This window comes from Mustelus asterias, chromosome 19 (assembly GCF_964213995.1).
Source record: "Mustelus asterias chromosome 19, sMusAst1.hap1.1, whole genome shotgun sequence".
NCBI classification, from domain to species: Eukaryota; Metazoa; Chordata; class Chondrichthyes; order Carcharhiniformes; family Triakidae; genus Mustelus; species Mustelus asterias.
The window spans coordinates 24,450,592-24,476,669 of record NC_135819.1 but is presented as its reverse complement, the minus strand read 5'-3'; the positions used below and the strand labels follow the sequence as shown (position 1 = coordinate 24,476,669).

General features: G+C 49.8%; 1 protein-coding gene across 1 annotated transcript; it reads left to right on the top strand.

Annotated features, from left to right (window-relative positions):
* Nucleotides 1-8,056: 8,056 nt before the first annotated feature.
* Nucleotides 8,057-22,468, top strand: LOC144507658 (zona pellucida sperm-binding protein 3-like). The gene is made up of 10 exons (XM_078234814.1): nucleotides 8,057-8,194; nucleotides 8,804-8,932; nucleotides 19,381-19,572; nucleotides 20,884-20,999; nucleotides 21,087-21,190; nucleotides 21,282-21,459; nucleotides 21,546-21,672; nucleotides 21,753-21,841; nucleotides 21,925-22,046; nucleotides 22,332-22,468. Exons 1-10 carry the CDS (start codon nucleotides 8,057-8,059, stop codon nucleotides 22,466-22,468), a joined length of 1,332 nt encoding a protein of 443 aa, XP_078090940.1.
* The last annotated feature ends 3,610 nt before the right edge of the window (nucleotides 22,469-26,078 follow it).

The window sequence follows — 26,078 nt, the reverse complement described above, 5'->3', positions numbered from 1 at the left end:
TGCTGGCCGACTATGGAACCAATTTGTTGCGGTTTTTGGCCAATTAAATCGAGTCCAATTAAACGCACACCACCGGTCCACATGGATCCGGACCCTGATAGCACACGCCACCGAGGGGAGTCGGAAAGCCTGTGAGAATTTTGACCCTGATGATAATACACACACAGAAGCCTGGGCCATCCGCAAAATGACTCGTGTGTGGGAACGGGAAGTCAGACAAACAGACACCCCCAAGCTCACAAAACACGGAATGATGAACCCGATCCAAACAGACCTGATCCCGGTTTGGCGTAACGAAGGGGGAGGTGGAAACAGGGGACAGGGGAACTCACCCCCATATACCCCTGCCAATCATCGATACAGAAAACCGCAGCCCCGCGCAGAACCCCCGATATATTCCCAACCCCAGGTACAGGGAACAAGATAAAACCAACCCCAGATATGCACCCCCACAAGCACAGTGTTATAACTGTGGGCAACCCAACCATTTTGCCCGGGGCTGTAGGGCACCACCAAATTTCAGGGGACCAGCAAACCCCGCACACCCATACACCCCTGCTGATCGCCGACACAGGGAACCACAAGGCCGCACAGGACATAGGCCCAACCCCCGACACCGAGAACGATACAGAGCTGAGCCCAGAGGCCCACGCCCACAAGCACAGTGTTATACCTGCGGGCAACCCAACCATTTTGCCCGGGACTGTAGGGCACCACCCAACTACCCCACAGGACCATCTCAGTGGTTCCCCAACGATGGACCCCGACCCATGCCCCTCGAAGGACCGGCCCGACAAGCTACTATAACCCCCACCCAGTATCCCCAGGACCAGCACACGCACCCTCGGTTCCCGCCCCAATTTACAGGGTTTCAGGAATAAAACCCCGGCCCAGGGGACCCCGACGAAAAGGGTGGGGAACCCGCAAACCTTACCCCCTATGGCGCCCCTGGTACCGGGACTCCCAGAACCGTTTGACCCGGCGCTCACTACCAGAGGTGGTAATGCAGTGGGTATCTGGCAGCCAAAGCCGGCCCACTTAGGTTCCCTCCACTGAGAAAGAATCAGGACATCACAGTCCAGATTGTAAATAGCTTTATCCATCCACTCCACGCATCACCCGATTGAAAAGGGTTTCTTATCTGCCCACATTATACTGCGTCATAATCTTCCGACACACCACGGTTTGGTTGTGGGATGAAGAATCTATTGTTATACTGTGCCATAGTCCTCCAACAACAAGGACACATGCCACATGCCCAACATTTTATTTTCACGCTCTGCAAACTCCTTACCCCACTCAACCCCATCAACATTGATTGCCGACCAACCCTTCGTACGACACTATTGGGCCTTTATTATTCATTTACTGATTTCTTTGTTTTTTTTAAAGAAGAGGGGAGTCATACGACATTCTAGTAAAGAAAAGGAAAAGAGAATCAGGTATTAATAAGAATTAACAGGTGCTACCTTGATCTCCCCCCAAATGAACAACATACTTCTCTGCTATCTGGGACTCCTCGTCTCAGACCGAACCACAGACACCACATCAACCAAAGGCCAGAAGATCAGCCTACGATACCCCGGAGATATGTGGTTCAGGAATTTCTGCAAAACTTGGACTCGGCAAGGGCCATCCGACATCGGGAGAGGCTCTACAATCAAGAGCCTTGATACTCTCCCATCTATATTTAATATGTATCGTCACTTGTCATGTTGTACTGTTTATTGCTTTGTTTTGTATGTACCCGATTGATGCATTGTTTCTTCTTGTTTTTTAAAAAATTATTTTACTTCATTTAAATTTGTTGGTACTATTGTGAGTTAGGGATGATACTGTCAACCCCAGATTAGGGTACTTGCTTGTTGCCATGGTTTGGTAAGAATTGTGTTAACCGGTTCGCTGATGCTCATTGGATCAAGAGGAGGGAATGTGGTGATATAAACAGGGCCGAGTTTTAAGGCTGATAAAATTGGATATCCTAAATTAAAGAATTGGGCATATTAAAATCAAACACAGTCAAACCTCAGGCAGGCCAATTGTACAAATACACAAACATGTCTGGGCCTGACCCACCAACCACCCATCAAAGGTCGTTACTGATACTGAGCAGGAGATCATTGCACCTCATTGAAATGCACCGGCCTATTGTTAGAAGCCCAGATCGGGCCAGACTTTCTGTCACCGAGAGTTCCTGCAGTTACATGTAAGCAACAGAATGGAGATGGACACCTGGGGGTGGACCCTGGTGTCCTGTCAGGCAGATATCAAGAAACCCACTGGGTATTGGAACCCCCTCCTGGGACCTCATTGGCCGGAAGCCAGAGAAATTTCTGGAAAGGCAAGCAGGCAGGGGGATAAAGGGACACATTTTCAGACGGACTAGCAGCGAAGACTCAATGAGGGAGGCGGCCTTGACCATTCGGAAGACTGACCAGAGAAGGAAGGAAGGGAGAAGCTGCCATCGAGACTCACCTTCGTGACGACGGACCAGAGGGACTCAGAGAATCGGGCCTGCAGTTCAACCAAACCATCTTTGCGGGTAATATACTTGAATCTGGGGTATCCTCTTGTTTTATGTGGGCAATTTAAGGGTTAATAGTGTTATTATTAATAAACTTGTTGAACCTTTACTTATGTTTGTCCTTTGTCCATCTTGCAAATAAGGGGTAAAACCTTAGAGTAAGCAAACTGGTCAAAAGTATCTGAGAAGTAACAGGTACAACACTGCCTTTGCAGCTCCATCAGCTATGAGATGTCCAGACCCAGGGACACATCATTGGGCTGGGGGTCAGCAGAGTCCTGGTCTCCAGCATCCCTCTGAGTGCCGGTTCCCTGGGACATGCTGCCTCCGCCTGCTGTGGATCTTCAGCTGTGAGGTTCCTCTGAGTGAGCCAGAAGCCTGCTGGGACTGAGGGATCCCATCAAGCTGTGAGTCTCTGCGCTGGTGCCAGGTGTAGCTGACAGCTGGGATAGCCCTTCCATGGTGGGATTGGAGAAGTGTCCCCTCGGAGCTGCTGGTGGCTGCTGGGACCGGGGGGCGCGCGAGGGTGGTCCGGCCTGTTCCGCTAGCCGACCTGGAGGAGCAGGGAGATGGACTCAGTGTATTCCAGGGGATAAAGGAGGGAATATTGATTCCTCACGTGGGACAGTGTCTTTGTCTGCGGCACCCAATTCACTTCTGGTCAGTTGATAAAGACCCCCCCTGGACAGACAGGCTGGCTCTGGGAACAGCTCAAGTGGGGCTACACCTTTCACAAGAGGAATTTTAATTTTTTCAAACAATTCTTCATCCCCTTTGGGGTTGTCACACCTTCCCCTCATCAATTCCCCTCATAAGCTAATTCATTCCCCTGAGACCCCCTCACTCCCCTCCCCCTCAGTCCTATCACCTCCTGGAACCCTCCCCCCCTCACTCCCCTCCCCCAGTCCCGTCATCTCCTGCAACCCTCCCCACTTCCCTCCCCCTCAGTCCCATCACCTCCTGGGACACCCTCTCACTCTCCTCCCCCAGTCCTGTCACCTCCTGGAACCCACCTCCCTACTCCCCTCCCGCACAGTCCCATCACCTCCTATGATCCCCCCTCAGTCCCATCACCTCCTGGGACCGACTCATTCCCCTCCCCTTTTATCCTGGAGCAGAGGCAGATTCACAATGTGTGAATGGGTGTGTGTGTCTATGTGTGTGTGTGTGTGCGTTAATGAGAGAGAGAGAGAGAGAGAGAAGGAGAGAAGGAGGGAGAGCGGGGCAGAGGGATGGAGGGATGGACAGACGGATGGATGGCAGAGGTAGAGGTTGTGGGGCCAGCTGAGGAGGAGTGATGGAGATCAGTGGACAGTGGACAAAGTTATCACAGACATGGGCGGCACGGTAGCACAGTGGTTAGCACTGCTGCTTCACAGCTCCAGGGACCTGGGTTCGATTCCCGGCTTGGGTCACTGTCTGTGTGGAGTTTGCACATTCTCCTCGTGTCTGCGTGGGTTTCCTCCGGGTGCTCCGGTTTCCTTCCACAGTCCAAAGATGTGCGGGTTAGGTTGATTGGCCATGCTAAAATTGCCCTTAGTGTCCTGGGTTGTGTCGGTTAGAGGGATTAGTGGGTAAATATGTAGGGATATGGGGGTAGGGCCTGGGTGGGATTGTGGTCGGTGCAGACTCGATGGGCTGAATGGCCTGTTTCTGTGCTGTAGGGTTTCTATAATTTCTATGACAACAGGGAGTCACAGGCAGCAGCCACCTCTCTCTCAGACGCTGATGTCACACCAAGATGTAGTGCGAGGAGAAGGGAATGAAGGTGTGAAGAGGCAGAAAGCTGGTCTGGGTGTTGAAGCATTTGTTGTTCCTGCTGCACAGTCTGTTTTAACCCTTATACGGTGGACAAATAACTGTGTGTAGACGGCTGGTTCGTTCAATCAATATTTATTTAAAACACACAATCAATAATCACCCACCCAACCAACAATAAGTTATCTTTACAGAAAATACGAGAATTCAGGTCCAATACAAGACCTTGACTTAACTTTGCGTGACTGGCAAGTACCCAAGCAGATATTGGCCTTTATCTGTGCGCTGGTCTCGGTCGTCCTCTGCGTAGTCTGGTCCTTTGGTCTGGTCTGGCGCTCTGGCTCTGGCTTTCCTTCCCTCTCGGGTGTGGTGGCTCTCCTCGTACTGGTCATCGCTGGTGATGGTCACCGGTGTTGTAGCTCGTCCGTGGGGTCAGAGAGAGAGAGAGAGAAAGCCTCTGTTGTGCAGAAGCTTTTATCCCTCCTTGGTTTTGTGTCCTTTTTGGGTGGTCTCCTGATTCTTGTCAATCAACCGATCAGGGCTTGATCACCCTGACCAATAAGTGTCCAATCAGGTGCTGCCACACTGATCTCTGGGTGTGTCCCCAACGGCCATGCCTGTAGGTGCTGGAGGCACATAGGTCACATACCTCCCTCCCAAATAAGCGGTTAAGGTAAACAAGTATGTTTGACCAGGAAGTGTCCATTGTCTTTGGGATGGCCTATTTCCTGTGTATTCAGTTGTCTGAGTTGCAGCCTGTTTATCTCTGTCCTTGAAGCTGCAGTCTGCTGTTTCAGTGCTTGTCCAATTATCCCAGCATGCTCTGTAAATCACCATTTTAGGTGGCCCATTTGGCCACACATTGCACACTTAGTCACCCACAACTGTGGGGGGCAAACGTCTGCTTTGCCCTTCTGGCTGGTAGAGGATGTGGCTTTAAAGATTGTTCTGGGGGTGGCAGAGGTGAGGCTGGTGGAGGTGGTGACCATCCCGGCATCTCAATGCTTTCCAGCTAATGGGGTGCCTCATTCCGTGCCTCATTCCTGCACAAAACCAAGATCAAATCAAATGGTGTCTGACCTCCCTGGCACATCTCTCCATGGCCCTCACATCTTGGAAAGGTGCTCTGACATTCCTGGCCTCTTCCTCAGAATCCTCACCATCGTCCTCAGTGTCCGAGTGTGCCTTCTCTATGTCTTCATCTGGGACTTCCTCTCCTCGTTCCAAAGCCACGTTCTGAAATGTACATCCCTCAATTCACCCTCAGACACTGTTAACCCGCCCTCTGTCAAGCTGCAGCTCTCCCTCTGAGTGTGGACCTTCTCTTTGTGGCAGAACTGTCCCCTCTTAGACATTCAGGACCCAATGTCTGACAGGACGCACCCATCCTACAGGCCAGACAATGTCTGCATTGTGACTCTTTTTCCCCCAAACCACCCACCCAGCAGTTTATTGCCCCTCCCCACCCATAATACATTGTCAACATGGACTTTATCAAGGCCTTTGAGAAGGCACCGCATGGTAGGTTGTTGCATGAGGTTAAATCTCACAGGGTTCAGGGGGAGGTAGCCAATTGGATACAAAATTGGATTGATGACAGAAGCCAGAGGGTGGTTGTAGAGGGTTGTTTTTGAAACTAGAAGCCTGTGACCAGCGGTGTGCCTCAGGGATCAGTGCTGGGCCCACTGTTATTTGTCATTTACATTAATGATTTGGATGAGAATTTAGGAGGCATGGGTAGTAAGTTTGCAGATGACACCAAGATTGGTGGCAAAGTGGACAGTCAATAAGGTTATCCAGGATTCCAACGGGATCTTGATCAATTGGGCCAGTGGGCTGGTGAATGGCAGCTGGAGTTTAATTTAGATAAATGCGAGGTGATGCATTTTGGTCGATCGAACCAAGGCAGGACTTACTCAGTTAATTGTACGGCATTGGGGAGAGTTATAGAACAAAAAGTTCTAGGGATACATGTTGATAACTCCTTGAAAGTGGAGTTGAAAGTGGCATTGGTCGGAACGTTGAATCCAGGAGTTGGGACGTCTTGTTGAAGTTGTACAAGACATTGGTAAGGCCACACTTGGAATACTATGTACAGTTCTGGTCACCCTATTATCGAAAAGATATTATTAAACTAGAAAGAGTGCAGAAAAGATTTACTAAAATGCTGCCGGGACTTGATTGTTTGAGTTATAAGAAGTTGGATAGACTGAGACTTTTTTCTCTGGAGCGAAAGAGATGTAGGGATGATCTTCTAGAGGTCTATATAATAATGTGGGACATAGATCAGCTAAATAGTCAACATCTTTTCTCAACAGTAGGCGAGTCTAAAACTGGAGGGCAGAGGTTTAAGGTGAGAGGGGAGAGATACAAATGGGTCCAGGGGGGAAATTTTTTCACACAGAAGTTTGAAAGCTTCCAGAAGTAGTAGTAGAGGTGGGTACAATTTTGTCTTTTAAAGAGCAATTAGATAGTTACATGGGTAAGTTTGGTACAGAGGGATATGGGCCAAACGCGGGCATTTAGAACTAGCTTAATAATAAATACTGGGACAGCATGAACAAGTTGGGCCAAAGGGCCTGTTTCCATGCTGTAAACCTTTATGACTCTCTGTTCGTGCCGCTTGTGACAGTCCATGTCTATGAACATTCTCCTCTCCCCTTCCTCTTTGCCTCAGAGTTCAGCAAAGACTCCCACCCACCACTTATCCAAACTGACCACCTCACCTGGTGCTGGTCATCTTTACCCTAAGCCGAGCAGCATAAGTTTGCTATTTGCTGCTGACTCCACCTTGATGGTCAGACTTATTGTGGGAATGTTGTAATTTAATGAATATGCATGAGATTCGGAAGTACGGAAATGATTTTCCCATCAGCAGACATTGTGAGTATCGTCCGCCACTGAATTGCTGCTAACGTAATCTAATGAACGCATCCCACCATCGGGAAAGGGAGATTTCAGTTCCTGTCTGATTAAGTCACCCCTGTCGGCCATATTCTCATTCCCGATGTTCCAAATAAATTCAAACCAATGTTGTGTTATTGAGCAAACATTTTTAATCTCAGTGATTCACATCTTCTTATGATTCAGATATCGCACAATTGCAATAAAAGGATATTTAAACACATTCCTCAACTGCTCTCTGAACTTAGCCTGAACCACTGCATAAATATAAGTGTTTGTGCAGCAGCCCAGGAGCTGCAGCATGAAGCCAAATTCAATAACAATTTGATGAAAGTCTACAGATCGATATCGCAACAACCACATACGGTACCATATGGAATAGACCATAAATGTTGCCCATAACAGGATGAAATTTGCTGAGAGAGAAAAGAGCAAAATGATGGATTTCCTTCGATTCTCCATCTCTGGGTCTCTGGGACTCTCCCCGTTGCTGTGATTTTGCAGTCTCTTGCGAGCTCTGCTGCTCACTAAAATGTGTTTCACGGTGAAAATGTTGAACAGCAGAATCAGGACAAATGGTACAAATGGGGTCAGGATGTGATGGAGGAACTCGATTGATACCCAGACGTCAGAAAACCGAACAGACTCCGGTACAACACAAAAGAAGGGGGAGTTGAACAGCAAATACTGACCAGTGTATATAAAATACCACATAATGTTCTTTAAACAGCTCAGCACACTCACTGTTCCCAGGGCCACAGCCGCCATTTTCTCCGTGCAATATTTCTTTTTCAGATTCTCATTACAAATTGCCACAAATCGATCAAAGGTGAACGCGACAGTGAACCAGACGGAACAGTCAGTGGCTGCATGAAGCAGCACACCATGGATATTACACACTCGGACATCGTACAGGAAAGTAAACTGTTCCCAAAAAACAACTGGAATCTGTCTCAATACCACATCCAAGATGATTACCAGGAGATCTGCTGTCGCCATGGCTACAAGGTAACGCATTACACATTTGGAGAGGCCACACTTTCCCCGCAACAGGATCATGATCATCACTGAGTTAACTGTGTGGACGGGGAATAAATACGAAAATTCTCCATCATTATGCAAGCAAGCCTATCAGATTTATTCAGGACAGGGAGATTTTGAAATGTATTTTTGTATCCAGGGATGTGTTGGAATGATAGTAACTGGAAGAACAAATAGAAGGTTTATGATGGAAGGCAGTGAGATTCAATCACAATGGAATGATACAAAAATTATGAATCCTCTCCTTACATCTTTCACCCTCAAGATACTTCACAGAATCATAAACAAACAAAACATGGCACTGAGGAAATAGGTTAAACTGGGTCAAATGACCAAAGGTTGGGTCAAATTGTTGGGTGTTAAGGAATGATTTTTCAAATGGTAAAGTGAGGTTGAGCAGTGGAGAGGTGCAGAGAGGGAAGTCCACAGCTCGATGGTCAGGATGCTCACAGTATGATTCAAGTGTTGCTTCCTGTCATGGTTGAGGTGTGACAGAAACAATATCTATATGTACAGATATTTATTCATCAGCTGGGATACATTATAAAGACATTTTTTCAGTGCTTTTCAAAACAGACATTAGCCGACCTGAAAAAAATGTCTGCAGCTGGTCACCTGATGCCTTGCCTGAGTTTCAACGTAACAATGGCCGCATGGAGTGTGAGTCTGATCCAGGCACCTTCAAACATAGACAAGTCTTCACAGGTCTGAGTCTCCCATAATGGTGCGAATGGTCGCAACATTAGCGGCTCCAACCGGTTTGGAAAAGAGACCCTGTTTACCGACTCGTGACCAATGTCTCCGACAGCAAAGAACTCCCGACTCCAATTAAACCTCAAGATTCCAGTCACCCTGTGTCCAACATTGAGCAGCTACGTCACATGACCTCCTCCAAAATATGCTGTTGAATTCCAGCAGTTCCTGTCTCATCTCGAATATTAGCAGAACTCCAGGCAATGGCCTGCGCTGTCTACCATCAAGCTGGTGGCAGCAGAGAGAACTCTAACCCTTTTCAAGCCTGCTGACAGCTGGAACCTTGGAACTCATGCCTACAGACTGACTCATTCGATGTAACTTCTCCCGTCATGGAGGATGGAAGACAAAGAATTCAACAACCGTCAACCTCCCCTCGGAAGGAACATTCCTGTTGACTCATGATTCCAGACTGTGGACACATATAAAACCCATCCTTGTATTTTATTGTGGCTGTGTCCTTAACCTTCTTTCTCTTTCCCTATCCCCCATTTACTGTGTGAGAGTAAGAAGAGGTGAATGTTGTGAAACCTCTCCCTCGTGCGATGGTGGAAAATTAAACCATCCCTTATATTTTAATCTCAGCTCGGGTTTGCTGTGCAAGTGGTAAGCAGAGGAACATTTCCAAATTTGTGATTGCAACTGAAGTCAACAGCTTTGGTCTTCTCAAAACTTAAACAAAAACAAGAGTGAGGCAGTTAAACACAGTTATAGAATTACAAGTTAGAGTTAGAGACTTACCCGGGATACCAACAATAGCGAGAATGGGATAGTAACCTGCTTGAATCACGAAAATTAGCCCATAAATTCGCCATGTTAATGTCATCCAATAAGTCTCCCAAACAAGATAGTTAAGTCCATCAGTTAAACTCCTGTTCATTGTTGTAACATTCCGATCCATTGTTCCCAGATTCTGCTCTCTCCTCTCCCGTTCTGTAGAGTCTCTGGTCCCTGTTATTGCTGGAGGTGATTCCTGTTATTGCTGGGGGTGATTGAAATGATTCTCATTTCAATGATTGCCTTATTAATAGAAGAGGGAAGCCCCCGAGTGACACATTTAGTATCCATGGGGAGTGACATTAATTACAGTCACTAAATAAACAGGTTCAGTTAACCCCTTCCAATGGAGGGTTTAAGGTATGAGGAGAGGTTGAATTAACTCAGATTGTTTTCTCTGGAAAGACAGGGGCTGAGGGGTGACCTGACAGAGGGCTACAAAATTATGAGAGGCAGAGATAGGGTGGATAGTCAGAGGCTTTTTCCAAGGCTAGAAGAATCAACTACAAGAGGGCACAGGTCCAAGGTGAGAGGGGGGGAGTTTAGAGAAGATGTGCAGAGGAGGTCTTTCACACAGAGAGTGAAGGGTGCTTGGAACACACTGCCAGAGTAGGTGGTGGAATCAGGCACATTGGCAACATTCAAGGTGTATCTTGAGAGACACATGAAAGGGAGGTAAACAGAGGGATAGAAACTGCGTATGGGAAACAAGTAATGGTCTAAATAAAGATTAGTAATCAGTGAAGGCTTGGTGGTTCATAGGGCCTGTTCCTGTATTGTTCTTAGTTCCAATCCAACATTTTTTCTCCCAGAATGAAATGGAACATTTCCCCGGTCCGTTCTAGACCATGAACTTTTAATTTTCACCACAGCCTTTGATGTGGCACTTTATTAAATACCTTCTGGAAATCTAAGTACCGTACATCCACTGGTTCCCCTTTATTCACGGCACATTTTACTTCTTCAATCAACTCCAATAAATTGGTTACACATTGGGTGGGATTTTCTGGCCACTTGGGCTGGTGGGTTCTTATGGTCCTGCTGATGGTGAATCCCCTCCTTGGGTTTCACAGAGGCGAGGGGTGCATTCAATGAGAAATCACGATGGGGTCAGAAGATTATGATTTGATTTCTTATTGTCACATGTATTGGTTTACAGTGAGAAGCGTTGTTTCTTGCACGCGAGACAGCCAAAGCATACCACTCATAGAGAAGGAAATGAGAGGGTGCAGAATGTTGTGTCACAGTCATAGCTAGGGTGCAGAGAAAGATCAACTTAATGTGAGGTAGTTCCATTCAAAAGCCTGGTGGCAGCAGGGAAGAAGCTGTTCTTGTGTCAGTTGGTACGTGAAGTCCTTAATTATGCCAACAAAGAACAACAAGAACAAAGAACAATACAGCACAGGAACAGGCCCTTCGGCCCTCCAAGCCCGCGCCGCTCCCTGGTCCAAACTAGACCATTCTTTTGTATCCCCCCATTCCCACTCCGTTCATATGGCTATCTAGATAAGTCTTAAATGTTCCCAGTGTGTCCGCCCCCACCACTTTCCCCGGCAGCGCGTCCCAGGCCCCCACCATCCTCTGTGTAAAATACGTCCTTCTGATATCCGTGTTAAACCTCTCCCCCCTCACCTTGAACCTATGACCCCTCGTGAACGTCACCACCGACCTGGGAAAAAGCTTCCCACCATTCACCCTATCTATGCCTTTCATAATTTTATACACCTCTATTAGGTCACCCCTCATCCTCCGTCTTTCCAGTGAGAACAATCCCAGTTTACCAAATCTCTCCTCATAACTAAGCCCTTCCATACCAGGCAACATCCTGGTAAACCTCCTCTGCACTCTCTCTAAAGCCTCCACGTCCTTCTGGTAGTGTGGCGACCAGAACTGGGCGCAGTATTCCAAATGCGGCCGAACCAACGTTCTATACAACTGCAACATCAGACCCCAACTTTTATACTCTATGCCCCGTCCTATAAAAGCAAGCATGCCATATGCCTTCTTCACTACCTTCTCCACCTGTGACGTCACCTTCAAGGATCGGTGGACTTGCACACTCAGGTCCCTCTGCGTATCTACACCCTTTATGGTTCTGCCATTTATCGTATAGCTCCCTCCTACGTTAGTTCTACCAAAATGCATCACTTCGCATTTATCTGGATTGAACTCCATCTGCCATTTCTGTGCCCAAATTTCCAGCCTATCTATATCCATCTGTAGCCTCTGACAATGTTCCTCACTATCTGCAAGTCCAGCTATTTTCGTGTCGTCCGCAAACTTATTGATCACCCCAGTAAATCACCCCAGTAAATTACCCCAGTAAACCTTCTTCCAGATCGTTTATATAAATCACAAACAGCAGAGGTCCCAATACAGAGCCCTGCGGAACACCACTCGTCACAGGCATCCAGCCAGATAAAGACCCTCCCACTAACACCCTCTGTCTGCTGTGAGCAAGCCAGTTCTCCACTCATCTAGCCACCTCCACCTTTATCCCATGAGATCCAACCTTTTGCACCAACCTACCGTGAGAAACTTTGTCAAACGCTTTACTAAAGTCCATATAGACGACATCCACGGCCTTTCCCTCATCAACCATTCTAGTCACTTCTTCAAAAAACACCAGGTTAGCGAGGTATGACCTCCCTCTTACAAAACCATGCTGACTATCATAGAACCATAGAACCATAGAAAATTACAGCTCAGAAACAGGCCTTTTGGCCCTTCTTGCCTGTGCCGAACCATTTTTTGCCTAGTCCCACTGACCTGCACTTGGACCATATCCCTCCACACCCCTCTCATCCATGAATCCGTCCAAGTTTTTCTTAAATGTTAAAAGTGACCCCGCATTTACCACTTTATCCGGCAGCTCATTCCACACTCCCACCACTCTCTGCGTGAAGAAGCCCCCCCTAATATTCCCTTTAAACTTTTCTCCTTTCACCCTTAACCCATGCCCTCTGGTTTTTTTCTCCCCTAGCCTCAGCGGAAAAAGCCTGCTTGCATTCACTCTATCTATACCTATCAAAATCTTATACACCTCTATCAAATCTCCCCTCAATCTTCTACGCTCCAGGGAATAAAGTCCCAACCTATTCAATCTCTCTCTGTAACTCAGCTTCTCAAGTCCCGGCAACATCCTTGTGAACCTTCTCTGCACTCTTTCAACTTTATTTACATCCTTCCTGTAACGAGGTGACCAAAACTGTACACAATACTCCAAATTCGGCCTCACCAATGCCTTATATAACCTTACTATAACACTCCAACTTTTATACTTGATACTCCGATTTATAAAGACCAATGTACCAAAGGCACTCTTTACGACCCTATCCACCTGTGATGTCACTTTTAGGGAATTCTGTACCTGTATTCCCAGATCCCTCTGTTCAACTGCACTCTTCAGAGTCCTACCATTTACCCTGTGCGTTCTACTTTGGTTTGTCCTTCCAATGTGCAATATCTCACACTTGTCTGCGTTAAATTCCATTTGCCATTTTTCAGCCCATTTTTTTAGTTGGTCCAAATCCCTCTGCAAGCTTTGAAAATCTTCCTCACTGTCCACTACACCTCCAATCTTTGTATCATCAGCAAACATGCTGATCCAATTTACCACATTATCATCCAGACCATTGATATAGATGACAAACAACAATGGACCCAACATCGATCCCTGCGGCACACCACTAGTCACAGGCCTCCACTCAAAGAAGCAATCCTCCACAACCACTCTCTGGCTTCTTCCATTGATGTGGAGATGCCGGCGTTGGACTGGGGTGAACACAGTAAGAAGTCTCACAACACCAGATTAAAGTCCAACAGGTTTATTTGGTAGCAAATACCATAAGCTTTCGGAGCACTGCTCCTTCGTCAGATGGAGTGGAAATCTGCTCTCAAACAGTGCAAACAGACAGAATCAAGTTGCAGAATACTGATTAGAATGCGAATCCGACAGCCAGCCAGGTCTTAAATGTACTGACAATGTGGGTGGAGGGAACATTAAACACAGGTTAAAGAGATGTGTATTGTCTCCAGACAGAACAGCTAGTGAAATTCTGCAAGTCCAGGAGGCAAGCTGTGGGGGTTACTGATAATGTGACATAAATCCAACATCCCGGTTTAGGCCGTCCTCATGTGTGCGGAACTTGGCTATCAGTTTCTGCTCAGCGACTCTGCTTTGTCGTGTGTCGTGAAGGCCGCCTTGGAGAACGCTTACCTGAAGATCCAAGGCTGAATGCCCGTGACTGCTGAAGTGTTCCCCAACAGGATCAAAACACTCTTGCCTGGTGATTGTTGAGCGGTGTTCATTCATCCGTTGTCGTAGCGTCTGCATGGTTTCCCCAATGTACCATGCCTCGGGACATCCTTTCCTGCAGCGTATCAGGTAGACAACGTTGGCCGAGTTGCAAGACTATGTACCGTGTACCTGGTGGATGGTGTTGTCACGTGAGAAGATGGTATCCGTGTCGATGATCCGGCACGTCTTGCAGAGGTTGCTGTGGCAGGGTTGTGTGGTGTCATGGTCACTGTTCACCTGAAGGCTGCGTAGTTTGCTGCGGACAATGGTCTGTTTGAGGTTGCGCGGTTGTTTGAAGGCAAGAAGTGGGGGTGTGGGGATGGCCTTGGCGAGATGTTCGTCTTCATCAATGACATGTTGAAGGCTCTGGAGAAGATGTCGTAGCTTCTCCGCTCTGACATTCCCCGGCTCACTGAGCTACTCGAGCAGCGCAGCGGGCCCGGAAAATCGCACCCATTCCGTTTCTTTACTTTCCCCATTCTCACTGTCTTTATCTTTTGTCTCATGAAACCTTCCTCTGCCGCAGAGGGTCTCATTAAGGTTAACGGGTCTCTGACGGCGCCCCTTCGCTTTGGGAGAGGAGTACGGCAGGGCTGCAACTTGTCCGGCCAACTGTATTCTATATGCGTGGAGCCATTCCTGCGCCTCTTGCGGAGGAGATTGTCGGTTTTGGTTCTGCGCAGCCCGGACGTAGGGGTGGTCCTGTTGGTTTACGCCAATGACGTGCTCCTCATGTTCACGGACCCGGCTGACCTGTGGAGGATGCGAGAATGCCAGGCGGTGTACTCCGCCGTGTCTTCTGCCAGGATCAACTGCGCCAAGTGCTCCGGACTCCTGGTTGGTCTGTGGGAGACGGACCTTCTTCCGGAGGAGCTCAGGCCTTTCACCTGGAGCAGGACCAACCTCCTCCACTTGGGGGCCCATCTCTGCCCAGCCGAGGAATCCTGGCCGGCGAACTGGCAGGAGCTGGAGGCCAAAGTCTCCGCTCGCCTGAGTCGCTGGACAGGACTGCTCTGAGTGCTGTCCTACAGGGCGCGAGTTCTCATCATTAACCAGCTACTCGCCTCCATGTTGTGGTACCGGCTGGTCCCTTTGACCCCTCCCCCTGGCTTTGTCACAAATCTCCAGAAAACCCTTGTGCGGTTTTTCTGGGACAACCGACTGCACTGGGTCTCTGCCGCGGTTCTGCATCTCCCGCTTGCGGAGGGCGGTCAGGGTCTCGTATGTTTTCGCACACAGGTAGCGACCTTCCACCTCCAGACCCTGCAGAGATACCTTTACGTTGAGCCTCCTCCACGATGGTGTGCCCTGGCGACGTATTTCTTCCGCCAGTTGCACGGCCTGAATTACGACGTGCAGCTGCTGCATATAAATCTGGGGCACCTTCCGACCTAATTGCAGGAGTTGCCCGTCTTTTACCAGGACCTCCTCACTGTCTGGAACACGGTCGCCTCACGACACAGCATCAGGAGTAGCGGCCCTCGTGCGAGAGCCACTGCTCAGGAATCCGCTCCTCCAGCTGTATAACTTCAGGTGGCTGACGGAGAGGGGGGCTGTGGATGCCGGGGTGACCAGGATCGGGGACGTGCTGGATGGCGGAGGAGTGGGCTGGATGAGCCCCCGCGTGCTGGCTGAGTGCGCGGGGGTGCCCGTCTGGCGCGCGGCCAAAGCCATCCAAGACCTTAGAACGGTCGTGCTCGGCCCCGAAAGTGCACGTGGTCTCGAGGCGGCGCAGGCGTGCGGTGGGATCCTGCCCAAGCGTTCCCCTGTTTGGACGGAATTCCACATTGGTCCAAAACCTATACCTCCCCCTCCCGGGTCAGGTGACCCACAGTATGTGCCGCCTCACGGAAATGCCCTCCGTGCCTTTTTCCACCTCGCTGAGGCGTTTCCTGTACGGGCTGCTGCTGCACACCTTCCACTACCGCATCCTCGCCCGTCGCCCGGATACACCTTGGCGGGCCTTGTTGCCGCCGGGCGGCGGAGGTCCCCAGTGGAGGTCCCTCTACGGAAGGATCTCCACCAATTACATGGGGGACCTGGGGTGGAGGGTGATGCATGCAGCAGTTCCGCACAACCGTAGGATTCACTGGTTCACGGGCTCCGAAGATTGCCCTTTCTGTCCCCTTGTGGAGTCCATGGACCATGTCGACATTTTGTGTCTCAGGTTGCACTTCCATTTTGTTTCCCTGAAGAACCTTTTATTGATGTTTTGTTTGCACTTCAGTCCCACGCTCCTGGTCTCCGGGCACCTGGTGCGGAGAGGGGCGGGTCGGGGTGGCGAGCTCCTCGTGAACCTGCTCCTGGGCTTGGCGAAACACGCCATTAACAGGTCCAGGCAGCGGGCGATTGAGGGGGCCGTCCATCCCGACTGTCTGCCCCTCTACCGCGGCTACATTCGCGGCCAGGTGTCTCTGGAGAGGGAGCATGCGGTGTCCACGGGCGTGGTTGACGCCTTCCGCACCCGTTGGGCACTGCAGGGGTTGGGGTGTATTATTGACCTTGGAATTCATTGCCACAGAGGGCTGTGGAGGCCGAGACGTTGAGCGTCTTCAAGACAGAAATTGATAAATTCTTGATTTCTCGAGGAATTAAGGGCTATGGGGAGAGAGCGGGTAAATGGAGTTGAAATCAACCATGATTGAATGGTGGAGTGGACTCGATGGGCCGAATGGCCTTACTTCCGCTCCTATGTCTTATGGTCTTATGGTCTTAATCACATTTTAAATTGATGTCTTTAAGTTTCCTTTGTACTTTGATTTTTGTTCGGGCTGTTCCGCTCCTTTTGGGGAGCTGCCCCCTTTACTTTGTCCTGATTTAAGTTGAGTTTGTTTATTTGGTTTGACCTAAAAAGAGGCCAAAGCCTAGACCCCCCCCTCCCGGGTCAGGTGCCCCACAGTTTGTGTCGTCTCACGGAAATGTCCTCCGTGCCTTTTTCCACCTCGCTGAGGCGTTTCCTGTACGGGCTGCTGCTGCACACCTTCCACTACCGCATCCTCGCCTGTCGCCCGGATACACATTGGCGGGCCTTGTTGCCGCCGGGCGGCGGAGGTCCCCAGTGGAGGTCCCTCTACGGAGGGATCTCCCCCAATTATCTCGGGGACCTGGGGTGGACGGTGCTGCATGCAGCAGTGCCGTGCAACCGTAGGATTCACTGGTTCACAGGCTCCGAAGACTGCCCTTTCTGTGGCCTCGTGGAGTCCATGGACCATGTCGACATTTTGTGTCTCATAGAATCATAGAAATCATAGAAACCCTACAGTGCAGAAGGAGGCCATTCGGCCCATCGAGTCTGCACTGACCACAATCCCACCCAGGTCCTACCCCCACATATTTACCCGCTAATCCCTCTAACCTACGCATCTCAGGACTCTAAGGGGCAATTTTTAACCTGGCCAATCAACCTAACCCGCACATCTTTGGACTGTGGGAGGAAACCGGAGCACCCGGAGGAAACCCACGCAAACACGAGGAGAATGTGCAAACTCCACACAGACAGTGACCCGAGCCGGGAATCGAACCCGGGACCCTGGAGCTGTGAAGCAGCAGTGCTAACCACTGTGCTACCGTGCCACCCTCAGGTTGCACTTCCATTTTGTTTTCCTGAAGAACCTTTTATTGATGTTTTGTTTGCACTTAAGTCCCACGCTCCTGATCTACGGGCACCTGGTGCGGAGAGGGGTGGGTCGGGATGCCGACCTCCTCGTGAACCTGCTCCTGGGCCTGGCGAGACGCGCCATCAATAGGTCCAGGCAGCGGGCGATCGACGGGGCCGTCCATCCCGAGTGTCTGCCCCTCTACCGCGGCAACATTCGCGGCCAGGTGTCTCTGGAGAGGGAGCATGCGGTGTCCACGGGTGCGGTTGACGCCTTCCGCGACCGCTGGGCGCCGCAGGAGCTGGGGTGTATTATCGACCTTGATAATCACATTTTAAATTGATGTCTTTCAGTTTCCTTTCGACTTTGATTTTTGTTCGGGCTGTTCCGCTCCTTTTGGGGAGCTGCCCCTTTTACTTTGTCCTGATTTAAGTTGAGTTTGTTTATTTGGTTTGACCTAAAAAGAGGCCAAAGCCTAGACCCCCCCCTCCCGGGTCAGGTGCCCCACAGTTTGTGCCGTCTCACGGAAATGACCTCCGTGCCTTTTTCCACTGCGTTTCCTGTGCGGGCTGCTGCTGCACACCTTCCACTACCGCGTCCTCGCCTGTCGCCCGGATACACCTTGGCGGGCCTTGTTGCCGCCGGGCGGCGGAGGTCCCCAGTGGAGGTCCCTCTACGGAGGGATCTCCCCCAATTATCTCGGGGACCTGGGGTGGAGGGTGCTGCACGCAGCAGTGCCGTGCAACCGTAGGTTTTTCCGGTACACGGGCTCCCGAGACTGCCCTTTCTGTGGCCTCGTGGAGTCCGTGGACCATGTCTACGTTCTGTGTTTTAGGCTGCACACCCTTTTTGGTTTCCTCAAACACCTCTTACTGATGTTTTGTTTGCACTTCAGTCCCACGCTCCTGATCTACGGGCACCTGGTGCGGAGAGGGGCGGGTCGGGATGCCGACCTCCTCGTGAACCTGCTCCTGGGCCTGGCGAGACGCGCCATCAATAGGTCCAGGCAGCGGGCGATCGACGGGGCCGCCCATCCCGACTGTCTGCCCCTCTACCGCGGCTACATTCGCGGCCAGGTGTCTCTGGAGAGGGAGCATGCGGTGTCCACAGGCGCGGTTGACGCCTTCCGCGACCGCTGGGCGCCGCAGGGGCTGGTGTGTATTATCGACCCCGATAATCACCTTTTGGTTTGACGTTTTAAGTTTCCTTTCGACATTGATTTTGGTTCGGGGTGTTCTCCCCTTCCTTTTGGGGAGCCGCCCCTTTTACTTTGTCCCTAAGTTAATTTGAGTTTGTTTACTTGATTGGTGCCGAAGGAGCTACCCGAAAAAGCTGCCCGAAAGAGCTACCCGAAAGAGCTATCAAAATAAATGCCTGAAGGAGGGAGGGGGGCGGGGTGGGGTTCTGGGTAATTGGCTCAATTGGTGTTATTGATTCTGGAATAATTGCTGTCAGCTGAGGGTGGGCTGTGTGTATAAAAGGTGTCGCTTGGTGCCTGAAGGGATGGTTCAGTTGTTTGGGATGACGGGGGATTTTGGAGTTTCTGCCCAGTGCTGGTGTTAGTTGGAGCTGTTTGTTGCTCTGATACTTGGCAACAGTTTCCAGGCCAAAGGTTTCCATGGATAATAGTCAAAGCCACCCCTAGGCCTCAGACATTCCCTCCTCCTGGGCCTCCCTTTGATTCCCATTTCCGTGTGTCTGAGGGTCAAGGTGTGTCTCCAGTGCAGAGTGTGAGGGTGCAGTGTGGAGAGGACAAGCTGCTGCTCAGGGTCCAGCTGGATTTATTTGGAACCAGGCACCTGGTTAAAGCTGCTGATCTGACCCTGGGGACAGCAGGTTGTCGGCCAACCAGGATCTACTCTCAGAACCACACTGTCCTCTTTGACTATGGACTCCATGAATGTGGCAGCAGATTGCAGGTAATGTGAATCCTCAAACTCTGCCTCTGAGCTGGGGCTGTAGGTTGTTCCCCACTCTTCACTCCAGCACTGGGTGAGATGTCATTGATATTGAGGAGATAGCTGTCTCCTGCTTTATAAACCCCAAACTAGCTTTCGATTCAGGATTGTGCTTTACTTTCACTGGTCTGAGTCTCTCCAAACCTATTCTGGAAGCTTCTGGGCGGCATGGTGGCACAGTGGTTAGCACTGCTGCTTCACAGCTCCAGGGTCCCGGGTTCTATTCTCGGGTCACTGTCTGTGTGGAGTTTGCACATTCTCCTCGTGTCTGTGTGGGTTTCCTCCAGGTGCTCCAGTTTCCTCCCACAGTCCAAAGATGTGTGGGTTAGGTTGATTGGCCAGGTTAAAAATTGCCCCTTAGAGTCCTGAGATGCGTAGGTTAGAGTGATTAGTGGGTAAATATGTGGGGGTAGGGCCTGGGTGGGATTGTGGTGGGTGCAGACTCGATGGGCCGAATGGCCTCTTCCTGCACTGTAGGGTTTCTATGATTTTCTTTGCTTCCTCCAAGCTTTTCCTAATTTGGAGATTTTTACAGTTTGATTGCCCCTCATTCAGATCAACTCAACTGAGGGTTGGGTTTCAGTACAATTTAGTCCAAATGGGTTGAGTCTGAATGAAATGGGAATTGAGATGGATTGGACGAAAGAGAAACTCCACACTTCCCACTTTCCCAGTCATTGGAATAAATGGGGCTCTGATTACAAACTGTTCTATTTCCATGCTCCAGATTACTGACAACTTGTGGCTCCTTTTCCTGTTAACTGAAGCTTGCATTGAATCACTTCCCTGTTAATTGGTTCTGGTCTTGTGCTAATGACCTCTCCTTGCAGGAAGGGATGAGGTTGCATAGCAACACTGCTAACCAGATGAGGCCCTTCTGCCTGTTCCCCAGTCATTATGATCAGGACTGAGATTCCCACAGCCTCCATGTTCCTGTCCTCACAACATGATTCCCTCAATGGCCAGAAATAAATGCCTCTGTCCTGAATATCCTCAGTGAGTGACCATTCCCAGCTCTCTGGGCTGGAGAGAATTCCAAAGATTCATCAGCTGCTGAAAGAAATTCGTCGTCACAAAAATCCTAAATGACTGACCCCTGACTTGAGAAGACCCCCTGCTAACACACTCCAGCTTGGGGGAAGCAGCCTCTTCACACTGACCCTGTCAATCCTGCTGAAGAATTGTTTTAATGGGATGAGTTCATTGTTAACCCCAGTGTAGGACATTCTCATTTCAGATCAGTTCTTCATTCCTTAAGCTGCTGTCTTTCAGATGACTGGAGATTTCCTGATCTACAGCACCCACCTGAGCCACAGCCCAGAGTATCATGGATCTGTTATTGTGAGAACCAATGGAGCGGTCGTTCCCATTGATTGTCGTTATTTTAGGTGAGAATCTTTACTCGATTGTCAATAAGATCTCCAGCTGCTAGTGACCTCTGAACTTGTCCTAAAATGTCTGCACTGTCTTTCCAGGAAGGGCAATGTGAGCAGTAACCCCATCAAGCCCACCTGGATCCCATTCAGCTCCACCAGGTCTGGAGAAGGGCATCTGTCATTCTCACTGCGCCTAATGAATGGTATGTGATGGGTGGATGGGGAGTGATTTCCTGTCCTCACTCACTGGGAGTTACACCCACTGTCTCCAACCCTTGTCCTCTTGTCCTTCAGGTGACTGGCTTACAGAGCGCACTTCGACTGTCTACTACCTGGGTGAGCTCATTCACATTGAGGCCTCTGTTTCAATGAGCAACCACATGGCCCTGAAGCTCTACATTGACTGCTGTGTAGCTACATTGAGGCCAGACAAGGACTCCAGCCCGAGATACAGCATCATTGACTACAATGGGTAAGGAGCTCTCTGCTTTCTCCAGCTGCTCCCATCTCAATGGCTTCTCTGGATTCACTTCTTGTCCCTTTTCCGTTTTTCTTCAGCTGCCTCCTGGACACCAAAGCTGAGGACTCCTTTTCAACCTTTGTGTTGCCAGGAGACGAGCGGGAGTCGGACAAGCTCCGCTTTGACCTGGATGCCTTCCGTTTCTTTGGAGATGAGCGTTCCTTGGTAAGAGGAAGCTGATCATTGGGGTCTCCATGTTGGGAGGGAGTCACTAAATAACCACTTGTGTTGCATGTGTCCCTCAGATTTTTATCACCTGTCACCTGAAAGTTGTTCCAGTGGATCGGAGAGATTCCAGGAACAAAGCTTGTACTTTGCAGAAGATGCAGAATGCGTAAGTTCCCCCTCTCTCCCTCCAGGGATGTGTTTGTGTGGAGAAGTGATGCACAACCTGGTTGACTGATTTCTCTTGTTTAGCTGGACCCCATTGGAGGAATCGAGCTTTGACATTTGTGCCTGTTGCCATGTGGGGAACTGTGGGGCCACAAGGGATTTGGGATTTGGATCCAGAGGAAGGAGAGATCTTGCAGCTGAAGCTGGTAGGACATTGATCCTCTAGATGTGGGAGCTTCCCCCTTTCCCCTCTCTAACTGGAATGGTTGATATTGCAGAGAGTGAAGCTGGATTGAAGTGGGAGGCTGAGGCCTCACTTGGACCCCTGCTCATTCTGGATACTGATGGGACCAACCTGGCAACAGCCTCCCTGAATGAGGCTGAGGGAAGGATACAGGAGAGGTCTCCAAGGGGTGAGTTGGCTGACTGATGGTTTCCATTTCCCCCTCAGTGTTAGCTTCACTAACCATTGGTTTCTCATTGCTTTGTAGGTGTGGAGTCTGAGGTGGTCCTGATTGTGACCCTGACTGTGACAGCTGTCTCTCTGATCTCTGCTTCATTGATCACCTTGTTCCTGTACAGGAAACACAAACAAACTCTGTTCAACCAGTCATCAAATGATCAATAAAGCACTCAGTCCTTGTTTCTAGTGTCTGGGAGTTGATTGGTCAATGCATCCTCCACATGTTAGTTGAATGGCTTCATGGGACTAATGGCAGGGGTGAGCCAATCCCAGCACAGAACTGGGATGAATGATTGGTTTACTGAGGGTTGAGAGAGAAACACTGACTCTCTGGATTTGATGTGGCTGCTGCTGGTTTTCTGTCTGTTTCAGAGCCCAGTGTGGGGGAGGGTGGGTGATCAGGTGTGGGGATGTCCTTGTGGAGCTGAGCCGAGCTGCTGTTGCTGTTTCCTGGGGCTGCCTCCTTCTCTCCCATGCTGATGTTTACCCCCTGGAGAGGGGCAGATCACTAAAGCAGCTGTCCTCCCTGGCTGCCTAACTCTGCATCACTTTCACTAAGTGAACAGAGATGAGGAATTGACCTGGGGGACTGTTAATAGAACATAGAACAGTACAGCACAGAACAGGCCCTTCGGCCTCTGATGTTGTGCCGAGCTTTATCTGAAACCAAGATCAAGCTATTCCACTCCCTATCATCCTGGTGTGCTCCATGTGCCTATCCAATAACCGCTTAAATGTTCCTGAAGTGTCTGACTCCACTATCACTGCAGGCAGTCCATTTCACTCCCCAACCACTCTCTGCGTAAAGAACCTACCTCTGATATCCTTCCATCTCCCACCATGAACCCTATAGTTATGCCCCCTTGTAATAGCTCCATCCACCTGAGGAAATAGTCTTTGAACGTTCACTCTATCTATCCCCTTCATTTTATAAACCTCTGTCTCCCCTCAGCCTCCTCTGCTCCAGAGAGAACAGCCCCAGCTCCCTCAACCTTTCCTCATAGGACCTACCCTCCAAACCAGGCAGCATCCTGGTAAATCTCCTCTGCACTCTTTCCAGCGCTTCCACATCCTTCTTATAGTGAGGTGACCAGAACTGCACACAATATTCCAAGTGTGGTCTCACCAAGGTCCTGTACAGTTGCAGCATAACCCCACGGCTTGTAAACTCCAACCCCCTGTTAAGAAAAGCTAACACACTATAGGCCTTCTTCACAGCTCTATCCACTTGAATGGCAACCTTTCGAGATCTGTGGATATGGACCCCAAGATCTCTCTCTTCCTCCACAGTCTTCAGAACCCTACCTTTGACCCTGTAATCCACATTTAAATTAGTCCTACCAAAATGAATCAACTCACATTTATCAGGGTTAAACTCCATTTGCCATTTTTCAGCCCAGCTTTGCATCCTATCTGTCTCTTTGCAGCCTACAACAGCCCTCCACCTCATCCACTACTCCACCAATCTTAGGGTCATCAGCAAATTTACTGATCCACCCTTCAGCCCCCTCCTCTAAGTAATTAATAAAAATCACAAAGAGCAGAGGACCAAGCACTGATCCCTGTGGCACTCCGCTAGCAACCTGCCTCCAGTCCGAAAATTTTCCATCCACCACCACCCTCTGTTTTCGGTCAGATAGCCAGTTACCTATCCATGCGGCCAACTTTCCCTCTATCCCACACCTCCTTACTTTCATCATAAAGTCTTTCTCTGCATGGAGGTCAGTGACCAGTGGAGTGCCCCAGGGATCTGTTCTGGGACCCTTGCTGTTTGTCATTTTCATAAATGACCTGGATGAGGAAGTGGAGGGATGGGTTGGTAAGTTTGCTGACGACACCAAGGTCGGTGGTGTTGTGGATAGTTTGGAGGGATGTCAGAAGTTGCAGCGAGACATAGATAGAATGCAAGACTGGGCGGAGAAATGGCAGATGGACTTCAACCCGGATAAGTGTGTAGTGATCCATTTTGGCAGATCCAATGGGATGAAGCAGCAGTATAATATGAAGGGTACCATTCTTAGCAGTGTAGAGGATCAGAAGGACCTTGGGGTCCGGGTCCATAGGACTCTTAAATCGGCCTCGCAGGTGGAGGATGCGATCAAGAAGGCGTACGGCGTACTGGCCTTCATTAATCGAGGGATTGAGTTTTGGAGTCGGGAGATAATGCTGCAGCTTTATAGGACCCTGGTTAGACCCCACTTGGAGTACTGCGCGCAGTTCTGGTCACCTCATTACAGGAAAGATGTTGAAGCCATTGAAAGGGTGCAGAGGAGATTTACAAGGATGTTGCCTGGATTGGGGGGCATGCCTTATGAGGATAGGTTGAGGGAGCTTGGTCTCTTCTCCCTGGAGAGACGAAGGATGAGAGGTGACCTGATAGAGGTTTACAAGATGTTGAGAGGTCTGGATAGGGTGGACTCTCAGAGGCTATTTCCAAGGGCTGAAATGGTTGCTACGAGAGGACACAGGTTTAAGGTGCTGGGGGGTAGGTACAGAGGAGATGTCAGGGGTAAGTTTTTCACTCAGAGGGTGGTGGGTGAGTGGAATCGGCTGACGTCGGTGGTGGTGGAGGCAAACTCGTTGGGGTCTTTTAAGAGACTTCTGGATGAGTACATGGGATTTAATGGGATTGAGGGCTATAGATAGGCCTAGAGGTAGGGATATGATCAGCGCAACTTGTGGGCCGAAGGGCCTGTTTGTGCTGTGGCTTTCTATGTTCTATAAGCCGACCATGGGGGACCTTATCAAACGCCTTACTAAAATCCATGTATATGTTCTACTGATCAAGCTGGCTGAGTCCTATTGGACATATCTGCTGGACTGTCTGACATGTTGAGGGAGAAAGCTACCTGGCCACATCCTCCGCCATCTCCCTGCCACAGATACATCTGCCCATTACAGCTTTGGTTCAAGTCTCCATCCACAGTCCCTTCACACGGCCCATTGCTGTGTGACATTAGCACTGTGCTCAATGTGAGATTTACAAATCTAGCAATTCTTCTGGTGTGAGCACTGTCTGCATGCCTCACAGTGGAAGCAGCCTGCAGGACAACACTCAGCAATCTCCCAATCAATGGATCAGATCAACACCCTGTATCCTGACTCTGGAATCAGACAGATATACAGCACAAACTGGCCCTTCAGCCCAACTTGCAAATGGGACTAGTTTGGTTTAGGAAACCTGGTTGTGTCCATGGACCAGTGTTTGTCCCATATCCCTCTAAACCTTTCCCATCCACGTACCTATCACACGTCTTTGAAATGTTGTAATTGTACCCATCTCCCCTGGCAGCTCATTCCATACACACCACCCTCTGTGGGGAAAGGTTGCTCCGACTCTGGGGAAAATACCTTGTCTGCACACCTTGCCTATGCCCTTTGTGATTTTATAAACCTTTATGGTCACCCCTCAGCCCCCTAGGCACCCCATGTCTGTTTCACAAGGCTCCCACAGTCCTACCATGAAGTCAGCAAGGAGAGACAGCAATACTGGTGCCTTCCAAGGCTGTGTCCTCAGCCCCTTACTACACTCGGGCAAAATGGTGGCCCAGTGGTAGCAATGTGCCTCATGGTGCCAGGGATCTAGATTCCATTCCAGCCTCAGGTGACAGTCTGACATTTCCACAGCCCAAAGATGTGTGGTTAGGGTTGACTGGCCGTGCTAAATTGCCTCTTAGCCCCCTGACCCTAACAGGGTAAATATGCAAGGTTCTAGGGTCAGGGCCTGGGTGGGATTGTTGTCAGTACAAGCCTGATGGGCTGAATGGACTCCTTC